General features: G+C 52.7%; 1 protein-coding gene across 1 annotated transcript in view; it reads right to left on the reverse strand.

Annotated features, from left to right (window-relative positions):
• The window catches only part of SFRP1 (secreted frizzled related protein 1), a 35,502-nt gene extending 29,783 nt beyond the window's left edge, over positions 1–5,719 (reverse strand). The window contains exons 1-2 of the mRNA XM_010957979.3: positions 4,954–5,719; positions 302–379 (exon numbers count right to left, since the gene is read on the reverse strand). Of these exons, the coding sequence (XP_010956281.2) occupies positions 302–379; positions 4,954–5,479 (604 nt within the window). The 5' untranslated portion in view covers positions 5,480–5,719. The remainder of the gene's footprint in view (positions 1–301; positions 380–4,953) is intronic.
• Between the last annotated feature and the right edge of the window lie 21,732 nt (positions 5,720–27,451).

The following is a 27,451-nucleotide window of genomic DNA, read 5'->3' on the forward strand; positions in this document are numbered from 1 at the left end:
AGCCTGGATGCTCCCCTCCCAGGTCCTGGGCAGAGTGGTGCTGACACCTAGGGGTGGATGGAAAAAGAGCCGTGTGGAGAGGCCAGCCAGAGTCGCCCGCGGTACCTCCTGGTTTCCCCCAGTTCCTCTCCAACTCTCCCCAAGCCTGCCTTCCTCCACGCCTACAGAAGGTCCCCCCAAACCTGTCCAGTGATCCCACACACCCAAGGGCAGATGGAGGTAGAGAACATACAGAAAGATGTTCCAACAGGCTCTGTGCACCAGGGATGCGGACCGGGAAGAGCCAGGGGTGCTTTCTTACCAAACTCGCTGGCACAGAGATGCTCAATTATGGCTTCAGATTTCAACTCGTTGTCACACGGAGGACACACCGGCGTGCCTGGGGAGGGAAAGGGGAGAACAGGAGCTGTGAGTTACAGGCGTGGGGCCGCAGGGAGGAACCACCCCTGGGGCAGAGATCAGCCCTGGGACCAGGCTGAAAGGAGTTAAAGGTCTTCTGGAATTTCTCAAGGGCAGCCTGAGACAAAAAGAGTCCTGGAGGCCATAAACAGACACAGAGTTTCTTGAAAATTGGGGGACTAGAAGCTGCTGAATATGATAGTGATTAAGACCAACATATCTGGGGCTGAATGGGGCAGGTCCTATGAATCATGGCTTGACCAGGTGTGGTGAGCCTCTAGGAAAAGCTAGCTTGTAACCAAGCCACGTCTACCCGGTGTTTGTGTTCTGTTCTTTCCCCCCTTTCCTTGACATACGCCCACCCCATTCCTGCCCCCTGCTGGTTCCCAAACTCCCCACCAGACAGCAGATCCATCCAGCCAGCTCTCTGGGAGCCAAGAAAGAAACTCAGCAGGACTCACAAACTCCAACCCCAGGCCCTGAGCCCTTCTCCCCAGAAGGCCTATTGCTGGGAGATCCTACGGGGCGAGGGCTGGGGTCGGCACCAGCCGTGCAGCCAAATGGGAGGACACTGCGGGACCAGACAGGAGAGACCCTCTGGAGGTGTTTTCACACTGTGAAGTGCTTTGAAGAAGAGGTGTGTGTGCCGCAGGCGTGGGGGCCACTGGAGGCGGCTGCGCCCGGGGGAGGAGGCTTCGCAGAGGCCAGGGCCAGCGGCTCCTCCAAGCCAAATGCTGCTGGTGCTGGAGGGAACCCCAGGAGGTAAAGGGGCTCCATGGAAGGACAGGGAGGAGGCAGCCCAGTGGCATCCCCAGAAGGTGAGGCAGCTGTCGCCGCCGCCACCATCTCACCATCATCCTCATCATCTATCAGACCACCTGGAGCTGAACCCATGGTCTAGGAAGAAAACCTTCCTTCTAAGAGCTCGCCACCCGCAGCACAGCACTGGAGGCCACGCCAGGCTGGAGCTGCAGGAGAGTCACCCCAGGGGAGGATACTGTGCTGAGCAACTTCAGCTCTGACATAAGGCTCTCTGTCCCCCTCCTCCCCTTCCCTCCCCATGGCTCCTATGGCAGCATCCTCTTGGGCTTCCAGACCTCCTACGGTTCAGACATGTGAGCAGAGCCTCCCATGGTGGATGAGGAGGGAGCTGCACAGCTCTCTCCAGCCAGTGGGCCCCCGGGACACAGCTGGTCCCGAGCGACCATCCCCCACTTCCATGTAGGGTTCCTGCGAGGCCTGGCAGAGACCGCCCGTGCCTTACTCTTTATGGACAGATTCCTCTCCCACCTTTAACTCTGTTCCCGGGGCCAAACACAGTCCAGATTCTTTCTGCAGCAAGAACCACAGCCACGCTCCAAGCAGAAGACTGTGGGGCTATCTTTTGGCTCAGATGTTGGAAAATTGCTTTTCAGCCAGAACTTCAGACTGGATTCCAGAGGTCGTGTTTCCGACAAAAGGGAAAAACTTACCCAGCATTGTGGTTCTTGCTTCCGTGAGAAGAAAAACAAGGAAAGGAAGTCCCATAATATGGGAAGGACCACGGTCCCTACATCAGGAGGGTGAACTGTGCTTTGGGGCTTTCCTGGTTTGGATTACTTTTTTTTTTTTAAGTGGAAGTCATCACGCTGCAAAGTTCTATGCATATAATAACCTCGCCCACAAGTAGCAGGACAGGACTACCAGGATATAAACACCGGGTCTCCCTGCCCTCCGCTCACTCACATCATCTTGCCTGGACACCCTGAGGTCCCCGATCCGACTGGTGGCCGACAGCTCTGGCCACCACACGGGCATTTTTCTCAGTCCCATCTGCTACATTTGGCCTTCAAGGTCTCCCAGGGGGGCAGGAGCTGGCCGGGGTGAGCTCCGTGGGTTAGCGTGGCTTTTCCCTACCTCAACTTTTCTCGCAGCCCACTCTGGAGCAGCTACACACTGTGTGGGGCAAGTTCATCTGTGCCCTCTCCGGATCATCCTTTGGGGCCTTAGCAGGAGAAACTCACCCAGTCATCCATCGGAGGCAGAACTAAATCGCTATTTTAAGATGTATTTCAAATAATATTTAAAACCAAAGAACCAAAAACTAAAACGGGGAGGAGAGTAGAAAGTCCAACACTGGAATCAGGATTAAGTGAATTAAAAAAAAAATCAGCGCAGATGTATGTACATGGCACATCCCTCAAACACACACACGCACACAAAACTGCCTCTCCCATAACAGACGCTGATGAGCCTGGGCTTCAGCCTTTGGCAGTGGCAGGGGGTGGGGCAGTGTCCTTTGACTCATTTCTCAGGATCAAGTTTATCTTTAATAACATGTGGCCGTAAAGTCCTGCCCAACATCCCCAACGGCACTTGCCCAAGTATGTGAACAGAATCCAGCCTACGGCATGCAGAGATATGCCGCTGCTTGGAAAATTCAGTTTTAATCTTACAGAATAAAAAGAAGAAAGGATGACAGTCGTGCAGGTGCACGCAGTCTCAGCCAAAAGTACCAGTTCTTACTCCAGAGCCGCCAGCCGCAAGGTTACGAGGACCAGCAGTTGTGTCTGTCTCAACCCTGGGCGCGCAGCCCTCCCACTTCTGTGCTGACAGCCGGTGGCCAGAGCAAGTCCTGGGGGGCTCCCTCCCACCGAGGGGCTCCAGTCCTGGGGAGCAGCGGTGCCCTCTCAGGGCAGAGCCTCGCACCAAAAACACGGCAGGGAGAAAACCAGGTCCCAAGTCCCCCACCTGTCTGGTCCCTGGTCCCATCACCGCTGTTCTGTTTGCAGCTTGGCTCGGGAAGGTGACTATCTGCACACTCCTGGGATGGAGGGAAAGGACGGAGGAGATGGTGCAAAGGTCAGGAGTAAAAGGCTTCAAGAAGACAGCAGTTCTTTGGTTTCTGTCCCACGATCCCTGACGTTCCGGGGGGGGGGGTGGATTTGGGAGGATTCTTGTTCCTTCAAAAGTATAGGCACCCCTGCCAGTCCTTCTACCTTCCTGTCGAAAGGCAATCCACCTGGAAAGTTTCTGACACTGACTGCGCCAGAAACAGACAGTTGGGAATGCACTCAGCCCCAGCAGAGCTGGCCGCGGCCTCTCTGGGCTAATCTCCCGGCCAGCAGCCAGCGGCAAGGAAGGGGAGAAGGCAAGCCCCGTGCGTCGCACACGGACAGAACACAAAGTGCTTTGTTTGCTCCAGGTAACGGCTCGGCTCAGCTCTCCTCAGAGGGCTGCACCTCCCCAAGGTTAACCCTGTGCAGACACCCTCAGGAGGGGACAGCAGCGGTGCCCGGACCTGGCCACTGCGGGCAGGCTGCTGTCTTTCCCACCCTCGGGGCCTGCCACCCCACGTCGGCCACTCTGGACCCATCTCCCCCTTCTCTGGAATAAGCCGGGGCATTCAAAGTTGAGGGTGCCCTTTCCCCAGACCACCCCACCCTCACTCCGTGGAGCACACTCCTCGGTGGACAGTTTGCCTTGGCATCACTTGAAGATAAGCTAAGCCAGCAAGCAGCGGGTCCCCCCATCCTAAGCTCTTCCCTAAAAAAGCCCTTGGAACCTGTGCCCCGCACCCAGAGTCCGGCTCCCTGTCCCTGACAACCTCCACATCTTTGAGCCTCAACTCTGCTTCCGCCGAATTCCTGGCGGAATTCACCGTGCTGGCTTGTTTTTGTTTGTTTGGTTTTTGGTTTTGGGTTTTGGGTTTTGGGTTTTGGGTTTTTTGGGTTTTTTGTTTTGTTTTGCTTGCTTGTTAACTTGTTTTGTTCCACTTTGTTTTGTTGCCTCCCCGGGATGATTTTCCCCCTCTCCCTGAAGAACTGCCCTTTAAGTGGGAGGGGGGTTCTGAGAGGAACCTCGCTCCCGTCGGGGAGGCTGTTAGGAAAGTCTCCAATTTGCAGAGCCCCGCTCCCCGAGGAGACCAGAACAATGAGCTAATAACAATTTTATCTTTCTAATTACCTGCGGATTTGTGTAAATGAGAGAAGCAGGGGGTATGCAGGAAAGAGTGAGAAGGGACTTTCCATCCCCCAAGCCTCTAGAGCTGTTACCTGGAAGGGGTGGAGAAACAGAAAGCCCTACAGTTGCTGAACTTTTTTTCCTCCGGCCAGTTCTGCACCAGTCCTGCATCTACTTAGCGGAACGACTAGCTAAGGAAAGCGTTTTAAAAAAAAGAAAGAAAGAAATCCTCCTCGAACCTAAGAAAATAAAGCTGCGCCTTAGCATTTTCTTGGCCCTTCTGAGCTTTCCAGATTTGGGGTTTGGGTGTTTCTCCCCCGGGGCATCCCATCTGAAGGGCTGAAAACTCCGATGGGGACTGGGTTCCCTCCCAGAGGAGAGAAGAGCTCGCTCTCCTCGGACTCGGAGCTAAGGCTTTGTTTCAGGTACCGACAGAGCGAGACTGGACCCCGGGACAGCGGCTCCAGGACCGGGACCGGGTGCGCGCACCGCCCCGGACCGGCTGGAAGCTCCTGGGGCCGCTCCGCGCGGCTGAGAGCAACCTCTCCGGAGCAAGTCCCCGCTCCGGGGCGCGGCGCGGCGCGGCCAGCCCCGGGGGTGCCCCCGCCTCACCTTGGGGCTTGGAGGCCTCGGTGGCGTTGGGCGGGGTCATGGCGATGCAGACGTCGCCCTCGGGGAACTTGTCACACTTGAGCATCTCGGGCCAGTAGAAGCCGAAGAACTGCATGACCGGCTCGCACGAGTCGCGCACGGCCTCGCAGAGCCAGCGGCACGGGTAGATGGGCCGGTCCAGGCAGACGGGCGCGAAGAGCGAGCAGAGGAAGACCTGGGTGCCGATGTGGCAGTTCTTGTTGAGCAGGGGCACCCAGCTGCTGGCCTGCTGCTTCACCTCGGCCATGGTCTCGTGCTCCAGCAGGTTGGGCAGCACCATCTTCTTGTAGCCCACGTTGTGGCACAGCCGCAGGTCCACCGGGATGTCCACGCACTGCGGCGGCTTGGTGTAGAAGCGCCCGCTCTGGTACGCGCCGATGTCCGACTGGAAGCTCACGTAGTCGTACTCGCTGGCCGAGCCCGCGGCCAGGAGCCCGGCGGCCAGCGCCAGCAGCACGCCCGCCGCGGCCCAGCGCCCGCCGCCCATGCTCGGCGCCCCGGCCCCCGCGACGTGGGGCGTCCTCGGCCGCCTCCCCGCGCGCGTCCCGCCGCGAACTTCCAGGAATCCCCCTCCACCCCCCCGGGGGGACGGGACAAAAGGCGCCGTCCGCACCCGCGCCCGGCTCGGCGGCCGCGCGCTCCTGCCCGGCGCTGGCGGGGGCGGCCCTGGGGAAGCTCGCGCGGGGAGGCGAGCGCGCGGCCCGAGTGCGGCCCGGCTCCCGAGGCGGCGGGACCCGAGTGCCCGGCGCTCCCGCGGCCGAGCCCTCCGAGCCCGCGCCAGCCAATCAGCGGCCGCCGCCGCGAGCGCACTCGGCCCGCCCGTCAGTCACCCGCGCCGCCAGCCAATCGCCGGGCGGGCAGGAGGGGTCGGCTCCCCTAGAACTCAGCGCAGGTCAACACCCCTTAAAAAACAAAACCCAAAAAATAAATAAAGCAAGGAAGAAGGGTGCGGGGAGAGAAGAAGAGAGGTGGGGGAGGAAAGAAGAGAGGGGACGGATAGAAGTGTGCAGTGGATAAAGACGATGTTCAACGCTGCGATTAACTTGACTCGGATGGCAGGAAAGTAAGGAACCTTAACAGTCCTTGCCTGTCCAGGAGATAATGAAGAGTTGTGTTTTTTTTTAAAAACACTTTTCCCTAACTTTACGCCGCAGCCCAGCAGCCCACCTCCTCGGTTTTGTTTTCTGTGGCTACGGTACGAAGATGGGCCCGTTTCAGACAAACCCAGGCTCAGAAAGGCTGCAGCGAGGGAGGTCCGCTTTTAAATCCCCAGCCCGTTGGGCTGGGGTCCCGCAAAGACCAGGGGAAGGTGGAGTCCGGCTGTTTGTTGCCTTAAAAATGCACGCCTTTCCAGGTGGGGCAACCGGATGATGGCCCTCCGACAGACAGCCGGGAGGCAAGTGTGGCGGGAAAGAGTGTTCACAAAGGTGTTAGCTTTGGGGTGGGGGGTGGGGGGCAGTTTTTAAAAAGAAGGAAAGAAAAGAGAAAAAAAAAAAAAAACACCTCTACTCAAGGCCCAGCCCGACAGCACGTCTGCGTGTGCACGCATATGCACGTTGACATGTTTGTGGTATTGAAAGCCAAAACATTAAAAACACATGTGCACTTATCAGAGTGGCTTGTGTAAATATCAAGTCCATTACTCAGGCACACATGCTACATTCAGAGCTGGCCGACAAACCTCAAGTCAGCAACCAAGGCTCCTCGTTAAGGCTAGAGGAGACTATTAGCAGAAACCCAGCCCCACCTTTTCGTCCAGCCCCCCAGGAACAGAAGTCCTCTTGCCACCCTCCACCTCAGAGTTCCTGGCGATTCTTTGTATGTTTCAAACGGATCCCTGAGAGGGAGGGGCAAGTTCCTGAAAGCTAGACTGACCCCAGGGACAGGAGACAGCCACAAGCTGTTCTTGAGGTTCGCGGGGTCTCCACCCTGCTTGTGTCCTGACACGTGGGGCGGAGAGAGGCCGGGAAGACTGAAAACTGAATCTGCGCAATGTGGCATCACCCCAGGGGGCAAATGGGCCTCAGAGCTCAGAGCTCAAGGCAGACACCGGAGGAGGTGCTGTCTTGCTGGGCCCGCTTGTTTGTAAAACTCTGGGGAAGCTTGCTTTCGACTCTGCAGACCAAATTTCTTGATGGACAGATTCCAAGGAAAACGGCTAGAGTTTTTAAAGAAGTGAGCCTCGTTTCTTAAAGCGCTCGTGCCTCTACAGAGAGGGGGGCTCCACCGGGCACACAGGAGCCATCTGCAGATGGCCCGCTTCTCTGTCATTTCTAAGCTGATGAAAGGGGCCTTAGAGCCAGAGGGGCAGTGTGGAGGGAAAGAAATGCAGAGAGAGCAAGACTTTGGATGGCAAAGGGTTAATCCCTAAACAATTGGTAATGCTCAGCCCTGAGAAGCTGGGGAAGACATTCCTCACAGACACAGAATAGACCGCAGGAGACCAGGCAACTGTATCTCAGTTCAAGGGGCAGTTAGAGAAAAATGCGGTTTGGTATGGGTCCTTTTCTCTCCTCCAGCCAGGCCCTCCATCCCAAGGCAAATGTGTCTGTTTCCTCACTCATTGCCAAGAGTTGCGGTAGCAGGTAACATCCTCTCCCCTCTGGATCCAAGCTTAACCCACCTCTTGCTCGTGTTTGCACAATTTCCCTAAATGCTAGGAGGACTTGGGTCTGCCCACTGTTAAAATTCTGGAAATTAATCCAGTTGACTACATCTCCACCAGATCTGGGGGTCTCGAGTTAGGAGGAAATCTCACAAATCCGTTCATGGGAAGGTCTAGCCTAGGGCTGGTCATTCCCCATTGATTATCATCCCCAAATGGCCTTACTGCTTTAGTGAGAGGCCCCTTGGGGCATGCCAGGGGACATGACTGTCCCAAGGACATAAGGGGAGTGTGGGTGGAAGACCCCAGCATCCTAAACCCAGTGCATTTCTGGCTCCTCCCAAGGCCCCGCTGGAAAGGAAGAGCTCAAGTCTCAGTCTCACTGACCAATTTTAACCCACAGCTGGGATTTGGGAGAATGACTGCCCATCTCTGTTCAGTCCATGTACTGTAGAACAGAGCCAGGCAGACTTTGTATTTTAGGGGTGCATGCAATGGTAAATTTCTTCTTTTGTTCTTTTCCATATGATCAAAACTTTGCCCTTTGAAGCCCACTATCCCTTCCCCTAATGGCAAGAATGTGCATGTAGAGGAGAAAGTTCTCGAACAAAGTTTCTTTAAGCATGTTATAGGCATGACAGAGCTCCCAGAAACCAGGGATCTCCAGGTATCCCGGGAGCTGTGAGCCAGGAGAAACATCTTTCCTCCTTGAATGAATGGGGGCAAAATACAACTTTAAACTTGAGTTTTCCATTTCAAAAAAGTTCTGATTTTCTCACTGTGCCAGATGCCTATACATAAAAATTGGAAGTGTGTTTCCTCTTGCTACATCACCCCAGCTTAAGGAGGCATTCTTCTGTCTCTCCATCACCCAAAGCTGACTGTCAGGCCAAGCAGGGTCCCCCGGTGCCTGCCTGGTGGCTCTTCCCACACCCTGAGCTGCTGTCTGCCTTCTTCTAGAAAAACAAGGCGGGGGTGGGGGTAACTTTCTGGTCTGTTTCTCCTATTCCATTTCATTATCAGATCATCAGTGATTTTTATGACCCTCTCTCAGGACACTCCAGCATCCTCTCCATCAGCCAGGAACGGTACAGCAGGGCAGGAGGGTCTCCTTCTGTGGCTGGGTGGGGGTGGGTCTGATGCAACATGGAAAAAAGCATTCTGACCCAGAGTCAGGAAATACAGGGTACCGTCTCAGTTCTGCTCCTTATGGGCTGGGTGACTCCCACTTGCCTCACTGGGCTGAGTTCTCATCTGTAAGTCGGAGCTATTAATGCCAGTCCCGCTGCCTCAGGAAATAAAATATGTGGATTCTCAACATCCTGTGTCAGTGAGGCACACAGTTAGGCTCTTGTAGTCTGAAGCATTTAAAGGGGTGATCTGTACAAGACACCACGAGGCACAGTAATGTTCTGGCTTGGACAGACTTCTCTTACACCCCGCTTCTGTGGAAGTGCTAATACCACGGGCACACTGTGGCTCCCAAGCCCCTCTGACTCAAGTGCTGGCCTGACTTGCTGTCTGGGATTTGGGAATATCCTGGAAGGATCATAAAAATTTGAAGTCAAAGGCATAGTCCAGCCCCTCCTCCTCCCAGGGCAAGCACCCCTCTGCATCTTTTTATTTGTGTTTTTTTTTTTTAATTGGGTTAAGAACACTTACCATGAGAGCCACCCTCCTCACAGATTCTTAAGTGGACAAGACAGGATTGTTGAACTTCTGCCCCTTTCTCGATGGGGGCTGGCTGAGCACCTGCCACCAGCACTGGACCCTTTCACGTCTTTGGGACCCAGCCGCCAGGCTCAGGCAACGTCAGTGGAAAGTTCTTCCTTTCCTGAAGGGAGACTCTACTCCCTGTAATTTCTCCTCCCTGGGCCACCCGAGCATCAGTGCCCACCCTAATCCACCAGCAGTGGACTTGGGGAAGTGCTGTCAGCCATGCCCTGAAACTCAAGGCCACAGTCACACAGCCCCTGTCCCATCGCTCAGATAGACCTGCCCTCTCACTCCCCAGACAAGGCTTTGCCAAATTGGGCTTGGCAATCTGTATTCATTTATGAAACTACTAACATGTTTATAAATATATAAATTGTAGCATCGTTATATCACCTTCCAGAAAAGAGAGAACTAAAAACACATACTTTTAACATAACATTTCAAACGAACGGGCTGTTTCTCTGATTAAAATCCTTGCAGACTTTTAGACTGTCTACAGGAAAAAGTCCAGACTCCAGGAAAACATCAGGACCTTGCCCTCCAACGTGGAACCAACCTGAATGCCCATCGACAGACTGTTGGATAAAGAAGATGTGGTACATATATACAATGGAATGTTATTCAGCCATAAAAAAGAATAAAATAATGCCATTCAGCAACAACATGGATGGACTTGGAGATGATCACACTAAGTGAAGTAAGGCAGACAGAGAAAGACGAATATCATATGATATCATTTATATGTGGCATCTTTTTAAAAAGGATACAATGAACTTATTTACAAAGCAGAAATAGTCTTACAGACATAGAAAACAAACTTATGATTAGCAAAGGGGAAAAGGGTAGGTGGGATAAATTAGAAGTTTGGGATTACCATATATAAAATAGATAATAAACAAAGACCTATTGTATAGCACAGGGAACTATATTCAATATTTTGTAATAATCTATAATGGGGAAGAATCTGAAAAAAATATATATATATGTATGTATATATATGTATAACTGAATCACTTTGCTGTACACCTGAAACATTGTAAATGAACCATACTTCAATTTTAAAAAATGAAAAAAAATCTTGCCCTCCAGTGTCTCTCCAGCCTCACCTCCTGCCCCTACCTCTTCTCACCCTCCAATTTCCCAACTCAACAGCCCGCTTCTTGCTTCCCATCCTTTGCACGTGCTGTTTGCACATGCTTTTTTCTCCGTAACACCCTCCGTCACCTTTGAACAAACTCCAAGTCCCAGAGTTCCCAGATTAGCAAATGGAAATAGAGGGTGCCCGGTAAAATTTGAATTTCAGATGAGCAAGAAATTTTTTTTTAGTACAAGTATGTGCCAAATATCGCAAAGGAGATACCTATACTGTACATTGTTCCTCGTTTATCTGAAATTTAAGTCAAAATGGGTGTCCTGTATTCTACCTGGCAAACCCATCCTGCAAGCATGGCCTCCTCCCAGCAGCCTTGCCTGACCCCCTCTTGGCCCATCATCTCTCTCTTCTACCCCTAGTCAGATTAACCGCTCTCTCTTCCCTGCATCCAGAACGTCCTTCATTACCACACTTGTGCTGATGTTTTGTAACTGCTGCTTTGGAGTGCCTACTGCATGACTAGGAGCTCTTGGAGGGCCAACGTCGTGTCTTATCTTGTCTCAGTTATCTCTGCAACCCCACGACCAAGCATGGGGCCAGGCATCCAGAAAGTGCTCATTAAGACCCTCCACCCAACTAAATGCATAAATATGTAGTAAAAGGAGGCAGATCTGTGAAAAACCCAGGTGAAAAGTGGTACAATGCTTGAGCATTGATTTTGCGTTGCATTTCCTGAGAACCAGGGCAAGAAGTACGCATGAATAACTCACATAGTTCTCTTTGTGGGAAAGGATCATCTTTCCTAGATCTGAATCCTAAGGGAACTGAGGGTCAGCTACTTATATACAACAATGGCAAACGGGGCGTGGGACTTCTGTTAAGATGTATTATCATCTTACCGTTTGGGAAGTCCGACTTCTCTCTGGGCTACAATCAAGATGTTGGCAAGACTGTGTTCCTTCCAGAGGCTCTAGGATTTTTTTCTGCTTTTTCCAGCTTCTGGAGGCACCCACATTCCTTGGCTCGTGGCCCCCTCCTCCATCTTCAGAGCCAGTCATGGCAGGTTGAGCCTTTCTCTCCGCATCCCTCTGATTCTCAGAGCCTACCTCGTGGACAGATACCGGTCCAGATCACCTCTCCCCCAGGGCCTGCACCAAGTAGGCCGCTCAGCAACGGATGGGCGGCGGGTGAGCTGGTGAAGATACTGGCAGATTCCTGGAAAATAGAACCTCCTGTAAATCCTGTGTGGACACTGACCCCCAGATGCTAACGCAACCTTGTTTAAAACAGTCTGGTACCCAGAAGGTGGGGGTTCCTGGGAGCCTCTGACAGCACCGGGGAGGGAACGAGGGGCTAGAGAAGCTAGAAGGGGCTCTGCAGAGTGAGACCTCGTGCCAGGGCCGGCTTCAGAGCTCCAGGCTTCGCTGGGACACCAAAGAGCAGGGAAAATGGGCCTTTAGGAAGCCCTCCCCTCTGGCGATCTGGGCGGTAAAAGTGAAGTGGCACATACTTTGGTGACAGGAGGTCCATAAATCTGCGGGGATGCCTACAGGGAGGGGCGGGGCGGGGGTGCAGCCAGAGGGGACACGTTCCCTAAGGAGCTGTGTGCTTATTTACCTAACCCTCCCAGGGATGCAGGCGAGCCAGATGGCCCCACCGCCTCCTCATGGGTTTGATATAAATGAGGAGCTGGGGAAGGATGGGAGCATGCCCGGCAGGTCTGGTGACCACACCTGTGCTGGGAAGGCGGCCACCTCCATGGTCTCCATCCACAGTGGGGAGACCCCCCTACCTCAGAGTCCCTCTGCCTGAATAACGCATCCTGTCTGAGAGGCCCTGCCCGTCTGGGTTCAGGCACACTGTCCTCTCCTCCCCAGTCATGAGCTGCCTCCCTGCGGTCTTCCGCAGTTTGCACTCTACCCCGTGGTATCGCATTTGGGCCTTACAAAAAGCCTCTGAGCTGGCAGAGAAGTTCATTATTCCCATTTTACAGAAGACCCGGAAGCTCTGAGTGGTGGGACCCTCACCAGCAGTCTTGCCACCACTGTGCTCCGCTGAAGGACAGACTTGGGTCAGGAACACCCAGCTTTGGATTCTAATCCTTTTGACTCTGCATTGGGATTAATTGACAGAAACCCAGAGAGCCTTTGGCAGTTATCAACATCATCACAAGTCCATTGATCAGACCCTTCCAAGAGGCCAGCTAGCAGGAAAAGATGGTTTTCAAAGAGGGAGGGATGGAGAGATAGGTCTGGACATGGGCAAGTGCCTGAGGTGTCTTCCTGTAGGTCCTGGGACCAAAGAAGAGTAGGATGGAGTAGCGAGGGCCTGCAGGGGGTCTGAAGTGAGGGGGCTTTGAGATTGCAGCAAGGAAGGGTGACCTGGCCTTTCCTGGGTTGCCAGGGAGAACACAGTGCTCTGTGCAGGCAGCTGCCCCCAAACCATGTGTCATCGACCTGCCATCGTGTGGATGCCCAGAGGAAGGGCTCCAGTGGAGAAAAGACTGAGCCATGCAGAGGGGAGGGCTCCCTGCACTGGTCCAGGGTGTAAGGCAGGAGGTCTATGGTCCTCTCCGGGGCCTGAACATTTTGAGAGCGCCCTGGTCTTCCCAGGGGTGATATTAAGAATACTTAAAACCCAGTATGGCACAACCAATCAGATTGTATGCCAGACAAAAACCACCTGTGCAGCCCTACAGGTGTGCCGGTGGCATCCCAGCATTGGAGCAGTTCCAACAGAGGTGGGAGAGGATGTGCTGTTCCCAGAATGCACCAAGCTGCCTCCCGCCTCCTCTTGATCTCATGCTGTCCCCGCAGACTGGCTGTCCTCCCAGCCCATACCCAAGACTCAGCTCCCCGCCTTCTCTTAACTGGCCACTCCCCAGGGTCTCCCTGCTAGAAGTGGCCAGGACAGTCCCCTGTTTGCCCGTGGACACCACAGCTATATCAGCACCCCTCCTCAAATACTCTTTGCTTGTTTACATGTCTGGGGCTTCTCTAGAAGCTTTGTGAGGACAGATGCTATATCCTTTTTGTCCTTGTGTCTTCAATGCTTAGCCTGCCGGGTTAATCAACATGGGATCACTGAATGAGACAAGTCCCAAGACCCAGCCCCGAGCAGTGAGAAGTAAGTGCAGGTTAAGTGGGGCAACCTGGAAAGCATTTTGAAACAGATAGCCTTAGAAGGCATGTGCCTTGGCCCTCTCCCGCTTCTGCCTGCCTGGAATTCAGATGTGTTACCAGGAGGCTCAGCAGCTATCTTGCAACCATGAGACCGCAAACATGCAGATAAATGACCACACACTAGAGTGGAGGGACAGAAAGATGGAAAGAGGCTGAGGCAGAAGCAATGACCTGAGCAGCTGACCCTGGAATTCTTGTCGGGCGGGACCTGCAGTCTCTCTGCCTCACATGTGGAAATCCACTTGGGTTGAAATCCAGCTGGAAACAAACCTAAGTGACACAGGTCTCTAGTTTAGAGACTCTCACAGCAGACAGGAAACCCAAAGGCTGAAAGTTTTAATTTTTACTGTTCCCTAAGACTTTACTATTCAAAGTGTGGTCCCCAGACCATCAACATCAGTATCTTCTGGGATCTTGTCAGAAATGCAGAATCTCAGGCCCCACCCTGAGATTCAGAATATTCAGTCAGAATCTGCATTGTAAAAAGATTTGTAGGTGAATCTCCTGCATAGTTCAGGCTGAGAGGCACCATCCTGAGAAATTCTTTCACATGCTTGGAAATTTGTGTGTCTTTCTCCTTTTTGGTCCCTCTGGCTACAAAACACCCTATTTCTAGGTGTCAGTGGATTTGTCATACATGGGCACCCACATTGCTCTGTATCCCTCGCTTTAGCAATCCACTGGGAGAATCTTACAGATCCCTACTTTTCAGATGGGGACGCTAAATCACTGAGAGGTTCATATGCCATCCCAGGTACAGAGCATTCAGATGCTTTTTTGACCATGAAATCAAGTTCACAGGCTGAGAGGGTGGACAGGCAGCTCTCTTTTCTTAAGGAGACGGCGCTTCAGGGGTGCTAGCAAGCCAAGAGCAGGGAACACAGAAGGGCTGCCCCGTGGCCCCTCCGAGACTGACTGCAGCAGCCAGGGGCAAACAGACCATGCTTGCTTCCCCACATGCTGCAATGTAAACAGCTGTGTATCTGGAGGCTTCTGGAATCTTCCAGCAGTTCTTGGTTTTATCATATTTAATATGTCACTAGACAAGCATTGCCTTTTATGGGTCCTTCTAACGTTTACAGTGTTACAAGAAAGCCATAATCCTTAAACACAGGAAAGAATCATTTGTCCATCCAACCCTTTTGTTCTTTATTTTTAACTGCAGTCTATTAACCAAATTGCTTAATACACAGTATAAGCACCATTAATATCAACTTCCCCAGTAATGCCTCTCAGCCTTGGAGTGCTTTCCAAGGTCTGCCTGAACTCCTCTGGCGTGAAAAGCTTTCCAGCCATTTCAGTCCCTCAGTATGTAACTGCCCACTCAAGGACCTACTGTATAGCACAAGGAACTATATTGAATTTCTAATAACAATATTTAATGGAAAATAATCTAAATATATATGTATGTGTATATATAACTGAATTGCTTTTCTGTACACCTGAAACTAACATTGTAAATCAATTACACTTCAATACAGTATCTTGAAGAAGGAAAAAAAAGTAGCCAAGATAACACATAAATTGGTTTTGAGAGTAAAGGAGTTCTGTTGAATAAATGAAATTAAAATGTTAAAAAAAATGTATGTATAACTGACCACTTCCAGAATTGCTACAAAATAACCCTTACTACCATCACTTGTGGGTTTTTTTTCATTTGCCATTATCATTGGGGCTTTGACAGGAGAATAAAATATTCTTTCTGGAGGATGAAATGCTCTGCTTTATGCATGATTTTAATCCCCACATCCCCAGATTTGGGGTTTTGTTTCCACCTGCACTGCAAGGAAACTGCCTTCTCGTAATCAGTGAGGATTTCAGATCGGGGCTTCATTCCGTTCTCACTCTTCTCCTGACATAAGCCAGGTCCTGTGGGGAAGAGAGGACATCTAAGATGTATTTGCAGTCCCCTAGAGGCTGTAGAGAAGGAAAAGAAAAACACACATCAGAGATGACCGAGGGGACAGTGTGGAGGCGGGAAGAGCGTGGGTGACAAGCTGTCAGTCAGTAGGGACAACGTGCTTCAGTTGGAGATGCATCTATCCACCCACTGTCCAGCAACTCAGGGAAACCAACAAACATGCTAGGAACTTGACCCCAGCATAAGCCCCCTAGGACCCTCCCTGACCCCCACGGTGGCGTTGGGCACACAGAGACCCCATTTCCTCAGGTCCCACATTCTGGCAGGTTGGGAGACAACTAGCTCTCTCTCCCCATCATTTTGTCCACCCTCTCCCCACCCCACCTGAACTATCCTGAGCAAGTAGGCTCTCAGCCTTCTGACACTGCTCCCAAAGTTTGGGTAGTTGTTGTCATCAGAGTAAGTACATTGGTAGCAGATTAGAGGGGGTGGCAGGGAGGAAGGGCCAGGCAGTGCTAAAGTCCAAAGGAAATCGAACTTCCAAACCTTTGTCTTGTTAGGAAAGACATCTCAACCAGTGGGCCACAACAACCTGCCTTCCCTCCTTCCCCCCCTGGCTGGGGTCCCCTCCAGCACCCCAAGGTGAGGGGAAGTCCTACATGGAGGCTCAGCCCTACAAAACACAAGGAACCGGAGGGCGTCTCCCAAGACTCACACAAACCCCTTCTTTGGGCTTAAAAGGGTGTCTATGATAAATGCGTAAGCCCCGGCTCTCGGTCTGCAAGCCCCTCTCCTCTTATCTTTCACACATCATATTTCTCTCGGTCCAGGCATAACTGACCCCGGCCACAGAGATCTGCGGGCTGCTCAGAACAAATCCTGTGACCTCTCTTGTCCTCGGAGATGGAATGTTCCTGATGGGAAGTGGATTGCAGAGGAGAAGGGGCTGCTTGCCCCTTCTGAATGTGCCCTGCGGGGGAGGGGGGAGCGGGGGGGCGGGGCGGGAACACCGGGGTGATGTGCCTGGTGCCACTCCCATTCCTGGCTCTCTTACTGGGCTCCTGGCCACTCTCAAGATCCTTCCTTCCCTCCCTCAAGGGGTTCCAGACAGGGTGCCTCCCCACGCTGATTTCCAGGGGCTCTCCCTGGGGGGTGAGGCACCCATCACCCCCCAAAGGCTGGCTGAGCAGCTCCCCTCTGGGGCCAGCGATCCAGCGCTGGGGGAGGGAGCGTCTGCGGAATGCAGCCCCCTCCCCAGGCTCAGAGGCCAGCCCGAGGGGCACAATAGAATGCATTAGTCCCACAGCCCTTTTGGCTCTGCCTCTTTAAGAACAATGGCGGCAACTGAGCTGATTTTTGCCAAATGACTGGCTTCAGTCCATTCGGAGCAGAAACCAGACAAAGTCCATATTCAGGGCTGCAGAGGGGTAGGCCCATGGGCACTGAGGCATCAGCACAGGCTACTTCCTGGGACCTGCACTCAAAGCATCCTGACGCCCGGGAAAGAGCCCAGAGGCCCAGTCCAGCCACCCAAGCCCATCCCCATCCCGATCAGAGCCAGGCCGGTCCTGAGACAGGCCACCACGCTGCCACCCCGGACACAGGCAAGACAGATTTCTCCCTTAACTTGAGAGGCCTGGTGCCAGCTTCCCTCCAGAACAACCTTTAGGATTTGGAGTTTTACTTAGAAAGGACCCACCTGGCTGCTGAAAGGGAACAGATCTGGAATAACACGAACTGTGCGACGTTGAGAGTTTAGTTTTCCATCCTGAGGAAATCTAGTGGCACCTCTTTTCACCTCTCTGAGCCTCAGGGCCTTAATGTGTGAGGAAGTTGAGCTCCTTACGCTCTCGACCCCTTCCAATCTTGACATTTTATGTGAAAAGGAAACTCTGGCCATGTCTCTTTACATCTCACGCTGCGTTAGGAACTCCGAAAACACCAGGACTTGGAAAACTCAAAAGCCCAGGGCAAGTGTTAGTGATAATTATGAGCTTTGGCAAAGATCACGGTGAAAAAAGCGAAGCCACCACCAAAAATACAGCTGTTCTGATGTGATTTTTAAAAAAAATTCCTGTAACAAAGTGGAGAAATGAAGGAGCCATGTCACTGGCTTAGCCATAAGGGGCAGGTGCTACCATGTTGCCCTGAACCCCCGCCCCCGCCTTCTCCCCCGTCATTCTCTTCTCTGCCTTGGACGTGCTCCGATCACCCCAGTCCTAAGCTTTTAGCATTTTGCTTTGCAATTTTCTTCTTAGCTCTTGCATGATCAATAGGGCAGACACAAGAATTTTGTCTAGATATTTTGTGCACCTGAGAAAGTCATTTCAAGCACCCAAAGTCTAGGTATTGAAGACAGAGCATCTCAGGAGGGAATAGTGTCCAGCCAGTTCAGCCTAGATATCACCTGAGCGAGAAGGATTTTTCTATTTAAAATTGCACCCCGCCTCTCCACCGCTACCCCGCCCCCTTTCCTGTTCTCTTTTCTTTTTCCTACTTACCTCTAATGATCTAACACACTACATGTTTTCCACATTTATTTTATTGTCTGTCTCCCCCTACATCACTACCAAGGCTTCCCAAGGACAAAGATTTGTATCGTTTTTGTTCACAACTTCAACCCACAGAATAGAGTCATGTTCCCTAGGATACATTCAAGATACAAAAGCTTGCTGAATGAACAAACGAAGGAATGTCATACAGAGAACAGAGGATACAGACATATATGTAGCATGATTCAAAGTTTGCTGAAAGAATAGAAGGAAGAAAAAGGAGGGTATGATACAAACTATATACGTAAAACAGACAAGTAACAAAAGTCTGTTGTATAGCACAGGGACTTCTACCCAGTATTTTGTAATAACCTGAAAAAAAAAGAATCACTTTGCTGGACACCTGAAATTAACACAATATTGGAAATCAACCATACTTCAATTTAAAAAAAAAAATGAAGGAAGGAGAAAAGGAAAAAAGACAGCTAAAAAACTGAAAATAAGTGCAAAATAAGTGCACTGAAATGTTTATTGTTTCTAGTTGTTGAAACCATAGGTGGTTTAAACGATCTTCTTTTGGCTTTTCTGCATTTTCTAAAATTTCTGCAATGACCATACATCACTTCTGAGGGGAAAAAAAAGATAAGAGTATAAATGTTAATTTTAAAGAAACAAGGATCAGCAAAGAAAACAGCGTAACTATTTTTCTCAGCAAAAGGAACAAGTTGAGTTTTTAGTATCAGCCCTAATTACATAGGTTCTTAAAAATCCTGCTTCATTTTAAATGTCAGGTAATGATTGCAAAAGACCTCGTGTGGGAGGGGGTGAGTGATGGCTCACAGTTTCTGGATAATTGCCCCCATTGTCCGGTTCACGATGCGTACAGAATCCTATCTGCATCTGTCTTCCAGACCACACAGAAGGAAAGTCTGGAGCGAGAACTCTTGGGCCAGCCATCAGTCAACAAGTATTTAATGAGCTCCTACTATGTGCAAGGTTCTGTACTTGCTATGCGTCCTCACTTGCCCTTGTGCATGCAGCTTCCTCGCTCCCCACCCCACCCTTGACCTCTCACCACCCCGTCTGCTCTGTGTGGGCTCCCTGCCCTCCCAGGGCATCCCAGGCTCAGCCTGGGCATCTGTGCATCGGGTCATGCATCCCCTAAGGAAGCTACTGAGTTTCTTCCACCTGCTCTGACTCTGGGCGGAGTCTGCAAACCAGGAGGGTTTGAAACAGGCTCAGAGGTCACACAGTGGTCACTGGGGGATGCCAGGCCTCTAAAAGCCTCCCAGCAGACTCGCCTCCAGGCCCTCCACCCTCCTGGCCCTACTGGGTGTGGCACAAGCACAGCCAGAGGTGACCCACCCCTGGGATGGCCACGGTGAGGGGAGCTGTGGAAGGCTGTATACAGGAGAGCGCTTGGCAGCCGCCCTTCCCAAGCTGCAGGAATTCATCCTGTAATAACTTGCCACACAGAACACACCTTTCCCGTTTGGACTGGACCTCATCCCAGGATGGGAGAGGTGAGAATACTTCCCTGAGAGTCATGGAGGGTACCTGGGTTTCCCCACAGGGGCCCAGGGATGTTTGCTCTGCAGAAATGCTGGACCAGCCAGGTGTCACCAACAAGAGAGGGGAGGTGGAGGGCTGGGGGTTCGGACATCAGGGCGTGTGTCTGGGCATGTGGCGGGACCCAGCGAGGCTGCACGGATTTCCTGCCAAGCTAATGAGGGTGCTGGCAGCCGGCAGCAACCACTGGCAGGAATTCTTGCTCTAATTGGGACTCAGCCTTGGCTCCTCCAGAGGCCGGCAGCGTGCGAGTGCTGGGGCCCACCCATCCTCCCCAGAAACTTCCTGCCCCGCCTGCTAGGCCCCACGTCTAGCACAGACCTGGGACACTCTGTAGTATGTCCCCAGCCTCCCCAACCAGTTTCTTCTCTTCCCTCCACTTCCCCCACATCAAAATGCTTTCCATGTCTCCCAGGTATAGAGCCAGGACCAGAGGAACCAGACCCCCGCTTCCACCTGCCCCCAGTGCTGTGGGCTCCAGCCTAGTCTCTGTGCCGCCCACCTGTCAGGGTTCTGATGAGAAGACCTGAGCCCAGTGTGCTCTTTCCCTTATTCCTCCCTACAGATGGAGAATTTTCACCAGAAGGGCATCAGCCTGGCCAGCAGAGTAGGGGACCTGCTGTAGGGGAGGGGAGGAACCCCAGGGCTGGTGGGGCCTCCGGTGCTCTGGGGAACATTCTCCGGAAGGAAGGACAATTCCCCACCTTCCAGGGAATGACCAACACTTGATCTGGCCTTTCGGTCACTGATTCTGGGCTGGGCCCCCAGAGGGTAGGGTGGAGAGCAATCAGGGCAAACTCGAGGGAGATCCAGTCTCAAGGCAGTCCAGCCTCCTGGAGACCTCATCAGCTGAGATCAGATGCTGTTAAGATTTGCTGAATGCCCTCTTTGTGGCTGATACTCTGACAGCCGTCTATCTGTAGATGAGCGTAACAGAACCTCAGCAAGTCTGGGAGGTAAGTTAGTTCTGAAGATGTTGAGGGTGCAGTGTTAAGCAGCTTGCCCCAGGTCACTCAGCTGACAAGTAGAAGTACCTCCAGGGCTGGGAAAATCTTTTGACAACGTGGTGGCTGGGGCGGGATTGGGGTGGAGAAGGGGAGCTACTCACTGGGAAGGCTGACAAATCTTTCGGGGCCCTGATTTGGGTATGAGGTCCTGTATCACTAGGTTAGGCGTCTTCATGCTCGAGCCGGGCCACATGCGCTCAGGAATCAAAGGCTCTGGCTAGGCTGGGCGCCGCCCCAACCCCCACCTGCCGGAGAAGTCACCCCGCCCGGCCCGCCCAGCAGAGGACCAGGGCACCCCCAGCGCTCCTCCCACAGCTGTGGTCGTGGTGCGCCTTCCACGGGGGGCGCGGAGGTGGACGTTTGGAGCGGCTTTCCAGTCTGTGCGCCTTTTTCCTTTCTGTCTCTCTTTCTTTCCTCCTTTTGAAAAAGCAAGCAAGGTCTCCATTGTGTCCCATTGTGTGCTGGCTGCTTGGTTGCCGGTATTTTCTGCCCTGTCTCATTAAGATGGATGGGGTTGCTGCCTTATTAATAATTGGGAAGGTTGCTCTTTGTTCCTCCTTCCTCTCCTCACTAACGAAGCTTGCTCCAATGACTCCATAAAGAGCCTGGCAGCCCCCCCGGGCGCACCCAGCACCTCCCCTGCGTGCGGGGCACCGGCTGCCAAGGCAGGTCCGTTGGCCAAGCCAGAGAGCCCTAAACGCTCCCACCTCCAGAGCTCTGGAGTCCCAGGAAGACAGGCTGCCGTCACCCAACCCCCGGGGAGGCTGATGGATCTGCCTGGAGTCACCCATGGTGTGGAGGTGAGCACCCCAAGCTGCAGTCCTGCCCCTGGCCCGTTCTGCACGGCTCCTGGCTGCAAGGAGCGCTTCTAATCTGTTGGCAAACAGGCATCACCATTCTAGGCACTGGGGCCACCCTAGTGAACAAAGCAAGCCAGTAGCCTCCTTGCCTTACTTCACAGTGCAGCGAGACGAGAAAAGAACACACAAGTGAACAAGATGTTGAGAATGTGGGATGTGCTATGGGGAAAAACCCAAACAGGGTGATTCAGTCCGAAGGGCTTAGATCAGGAAGGCTTCTCTGAAGAAGTGCCGTCTCCCTGGAGAGCAGTTCTAACTCCCCAGCAAGAGTGAAAGTCCTCAGGGATGGGACTGTCATGTGTGGAACAATGAGTGCCTAGCAGGCATGATGATGGGTGGGACTGGCACTTAGCTGGACTTGGCTGGAGGTTTCAAGAAAGAGGCAGAACCGACTCTGGGTTACATGAAGGCCAGTGGGAGAAAAGGTTGCGGGGCGTTCCAGGTGAGGGAGGACTGAAGATAGAGCCCAGGACAGAAAGAACACTGCCTGCCATGGGTCAGGAGGTGACAGACTCGGTATGTGATAGCCACTGCCTCTTTGTCCTGAGTCTCTGTAACCAGTGGGTCCGGGCATCTGACCACCTCCCCCTCTCCCCATCCTGCCTTTGTCATTCCAGATGAATGGGACCCCATCCTGGAGGAAGGACCCCTGGGGTCTACCTGGTCCCCTGCTGTGGCTGCAGAGTTGGGGAGAAACAGAATAGGGCAGGTAGGCACATCCAGGTAAAGGAGGACTCCACACAAGAAAGGCGGAGGCCTCACCAGCTTGCCAGAATTTTGTAAAAGCCGTTGGCCATAGGAATTATGTTCTGCACACAAGTTTAGACTTCACCAGGCCTGCCCTCGCTGTCCCTCCCGCCGAGACCATGGGTATCTGTTCCCAGAAAACACTTCAAAATGCTTCCACGGGAGCAGAGTCCCCTCCGTGTCTGCCCCACCCCAACCGCCAAAAAAGCAGTAAGAGAAAAAGGGAGCGGTGATGTTCCCTTTTTGCAAGGCTACTTGATTTTTTTCCAGCGCCCCCCCAACTCCCACCCCTGACTTTTCTGTGTCCTGGGCTTACGAACCAAAGCTGATTCACACAGCCCAAGAAGACAAGGGTCTCTCGGCTCTCAGGGATGTCCCCTGGGAGGGATTCCGGCCCCAGCCCCCGCCCCCGCCCCCACCACCGCCGTGTCAAGAAGATTAATGCCCTTTCTCTCACTTGTGAATGGGAGGCTGCGCTGTCAACGACTTCCAGCGAAGGGGAGCCCCGCGGGTTGGCAAGGGGCTGGGAGAGCTCGGTTGAGTGCACGCACGTGCGTGAGCACGCAAGGACGCACTGCGTGAGCACGCACGGACGTACGCACGCACGCATCCTCCCAGAATCCACCAGGAGAGGCTTGTATTCCCAGCGCTGTGTCTGGGCTGCCGCAGAATTTACCATGCCGTCCGAGTGGCGGAATTAGATCGACCTTCTAGCATCTTCCAGGGCTGGCAGGTCCCAGGGGGAGGAACCCCAGGCTCCGTCTGATGAGTTAACCCCACCAATTTGGTAGACCTCGGCCTTTGCTCCTTTGAGGCCTGTTCCGTGGATTAACTGACGAGAGAAAAAGAGCAAATCCCGCCAGCCCTGACGGAGTGATGCGCCTGCGCCAAGCAGCCCGGGGTCTGGGGGTGCCGCCCACCCCAGCCCACTCTAGCCCACCCTCAGGGTCCTCCCTGACTCCCATCTGCTTTGTTCTGCCCTCGGGTCTGACTGCATTTTCTCGTCCTGACCTCACTCCTGGGGTAGGGTTTTCGAATGGCCTTCCCATCTCATAACCCCGCAGTTATAACGTGGACACTGGAGTCTGGCTAAGTCTGCACCCAGCCCTTCTCCAAACCCCGCCCGCCTCCCAGCGCTCCTTTGCTTGATTTTTAATACTATGTATATGTATTTCTGAGCATGCGTCTCCAATCTGAAACAGCGATGATCCTAGTAGCTGTCTTATCAGGGTGTATTCATGCCTTTAAAGGAGATAGTGCGTTTAGAAGCAGAACGATGCTGGTCAAATAGTCCTCACCACCCGCTAAACATTAGAGATGCTTCTTCTTTGCGGGATTGCGGGACAGACTGAGCATCTACACCTGCTGGGATCTCCAGAAGGTGGATCCTGGCTGCTTACCATAGCAGAGCCTAATTTCACCGCCTTCTGCGATTTGCCTCAAATCTCTCCCTCCAGTTTTGCCTCCCACACACTCCTACACCATGGCCAAACCAGACAGCTCCCTTTTCCGTGAACACTCACAGCCTCCCCACCTTCCAACTTTTACCTTTGCTGTTTCTGTTTCTTGAGAGGCTGATCCTGTCCCCACCATCGTTTGAAATCCCCTCTCCACTCTGTCCCTCCAGGTTCCGACTCGCTCATTCCCACTTCGTGACTCACATCAGGGGGACCTCTTCTCTGAATGCTCCTGGCAGGGTATGTGCGGCTCTGCCGTCCTGCTGTTTTTCTTCTTTGCTTTATGTGTGTGTCTCTCATCCATCTTCCTGGATTGGAGGCTCTTAAAGGGCAGGGACCTAGTCTTGTATATTTCCTCCACAACTCTTATACAAGGTCATAGATGGATGGGAGGATGGATGGATGGATGACAAAAAGGAGGGATGGAGGGAGGAATGAGCACAAGCATGAACGAATAAACAAAGGACCCTTGCCCTGTGGACCCACCAGCGTAGTCCTAGGTATTAACCTGGGAGGCCTGGATCACTGAAAATGGGATGCTAAATGTGCAGGCCCTTTTTTCAACTGCTCGCTCCTGCCCCTCCATGCTGCCTGGGGCCTCCTTCAGCAGCATTCATCACCCGGGCCTGGGCTCACTGAGGAAAAAATATGCAAAAGAGCAGGGGTGGCCTTGCCCCGTGAAATCCTCTTCTTCAAGGACCACTGCCCCCACAGGAGATCAATGAGAGGCAGACCCACCTGCTGGGCCCCTTTATCCCACAGCCCTGACACCCCGGAAGCTAACTGTGACCACACACAGCAGGAGACACACAGTCGCCTGGTTGTCACGGGTGGAGGCAGATTCTCTGTGCTGCACAGACACACAAAAGCCAGTGCCAAGTGACAGCGAGAAAAGCCACCTTCCACAAGACACTGCTGTTAACCGGAACCCCATTTGCTGCCAGTCTCATCTCATCTGTTTTGTTTTTTAGATCTTAGTGCTGTTTCCGGAAAGAAAAAGAGAAGCAATTCAAGAAAACAAACTGAATTGTGTAGAATTGTGGTCAGGAACAGTTCCAGGAGGTACAAAATACTGTGTATAAAACAGAGGAACAAACAAACAAAAACAGAGAAACAACAAGGTCTTACTGTAGAACACAGGAGACTATATTCAATAGCTTGTAACAACCTGTAATGAAAAGGAATATGTATATATGTGTATAACTGAGTTGCTGTGCTGGATACCAGAAACTAATGCAACATTGTAAATCAATTGTACTTCAATTAAAAAAAGAACAGTTCCAGAAAGAAAAAAAAAAAAAAAAAAAAAAAGAAGGGTGATACTTCAGCATCTGGAGTTTCAGTGGCAATTTCAGTAAAGGCAGCGGTGGTGACTCTGCCCCAGATCAGCAAACACAGCAGTTCTGTCTTGGCTGCCCCAAGCCTGTGTTGGAAGCTACAGGTTGTTGATTGACTGTCTGATTCACAGAGCTGCACCCCAAGGATCCAGGTGACCCTGTGGGACACAGTTCACTTTCCCCTCCCTGGTAACAGAAGGATGTGAGGATGCTGTGACTTAAGCATGGCGTCACTTCTCTGGAGGAACTTTGGTGCCCTGCTGACCGTGTACTGGTCTCTCTCTCATCACCCACTCTCTGCGTGACCTCGGCGGGGAGAAACCGCTGTGCCTCAGGCTCCTTGTCTATAAATCGGGAGTGATACTGACGTACCCTCATCAGGTGGCCATGAGGATTAACGGGGATAACGTATATCCCAGAGTCTAGTTCTCCAGCACACACAGGAGCTGAACAGAAGTTGAGTTTCCTTTCCTTCCTCCTACATTCCAGACCCCTCCCCCCCGAGGCTCCCCTGGCCATCACTCCCAGCATTCTCCCTGCAGCCCTCCAGGCCACCTAACGTAAAATGCTTGGACCCATCAGACTCTGAGACCACCAGGGACATTGCCTTCTGGAACTGAAGAGTACAGGGCAGGGACCCTCTCTTGTGAGCCACGCACATCCCACCCAGCACACCTCTGCCGGGAGCAGCAGCTCCCTCCAGAACAACTTGGGGAGGACGGAGGTGAGACAGAAGAGACAGAACAGTCAGCCCTCGAGGCCCTCCCCCGCAACCCCCACTCGAACCATCCTTCAACCTGGCCCGGTGCCAGCTCCGTCACATGCCAAGATACCTTATTTAATCCCTATGACGTAGGACTGATACTGTCCCCTACAGATAAGGAAAGTGGGGCCCAGAAAAGTAACTTTCCTAAAGTCGTACATCTCATAACGGTGGAACCAGCATCTGAGCCCAGGGACTCCCTGTATCTTTAAGGCTTCAAGCAGGAGGAGCCCCCCTAGCCCAGCGCGGCCTCGGGGGGACACACCGTGGTTTTTTTCATATATTCTTTACAATGCTCACAGCAAGCACGCACTGTAGGTATTATTTCCCCATTTTCCCAGATGCGAAATCTGAGGTCCAGAGACATTAAGTGAAATGGTTAAGTCACAGAACTTATAAATGAGGTCAGGTCAGATTCCTCTGACTCCAAAGCTTGTGACTCCAAAGCTTTTTCACTGTGCCAGATCAGATGTTGGTGTCAGACGCACTGAGGCAGCCTGAACCCTCGCGATGCTTTAAGAGGTAGTGAGACCCCATCTGTTCAAACTCCTCCGTGACCCCCACATGCAAACTAAACTCCAGCCCTCGCCTTGCTGTTCCATGACCTTGTCCAAGAGCTGGGCCAAGTGTCTGCGGTAATGAGCGTGTTATCTGGGACGGGAACACATGCACTGACAGACAGATTAGTGGGGCTGCCTTTATCTGGGCTTAACTGTCCGTTGGTAGAGAACAGAGCCCCAAAGGATTATGACAGAGGAGGGGACACTGATTTGCAGGGGGAGGGGGATGTTGGATCTTCGAGGGGCTGCCAGGGTGACTGGAGTGCGGAAAGCCTGCGGTTGGAGGTGGGAGAGCCCAGAGAGAGGGCGCCCAGTGCAAGTGGGCTGAGCCGAGGCTGGATGCGCGCACGCGAGCCGGGCAGTGCTGTGAGCACCATCGCTTCGCTGGCGGAGCTGGTACAACCGCGATTCCAGCCGTGGCTGTTCTTAACACTGTGTTACCATAATCGTCTTCAGTATCACTTCCTTATGTATCAGCATCACTTATTCACCTTCTTTACATTCTCTGCAGTACTGAGCAGAGTGTGGAGCTCTCCCCACCCCAGACATCTCTCTACAAAGGCAGGAACCACTGAGTCACAGAGCACCCCACAGGCAGGCTCCAGCCCGACCCTCTGGAACCGTCCCCTCTCATAACAAAGCAGACTCCTCAGCTGGGCCTTCATGCCCCAGAAACTGAGACCCTGCCCTCACCCAGTGAAGACTTCTGAGTGGGTGAACAGAGATGCTGCCCCTTGGGGACCTGCAGCAGGACAGCCACATCTGGCCTTTTAAGGACATGGGATCCTCTTTTGGGGCTGGGGGGACGACGGGGTGCCCTGAGCTGGCAGAATGGAGTCCAGTCTGTGAAGCTCCCTGGTTGAAGCAGCAGCTCCTCTGTGCTCCCTGAGGGCACCCCGGCGGGTGGCCCTGCAGGTAACTCACTTCTGCCTCTGGTGCACCCACTCCCATCAGACCTGGGAATCTGGTGGTGACTGCTCACACCTTGTGTCTTGTCTTGTTGGTGATGGGAAGCCAGTAAATATTTATTGTTGATTTGGGGCCCAGAGGTTCTAAGAGAGCAAGTGGCTTTCAAGAAAGTATGAACATGATAAAAAGATCAATAACTGGAGAATGAATTTGGGAGGGGGACCTCTAAGGATGGAACGTCCTGGTGCAAAGAATGAATTTTTGGTTGGAAAGACCAAAATGATGCTCACTTTTCACAGCC

This window comes from Camelus bactrianus, chromosome 26 (assembly GCF_048773025.1).
Source record: "Camelus bactrianus isolate YW-2024 breed Bactrian camel chromosome 26, ASM4877302v1, whole genome shotgun sequence".
Taxonomy (NCBI): Eukaryota; Metazoa; Chordata; class Mammalia; order Artiodactyla; family Camelidae; genus Camelus; species Camelus bactrianus.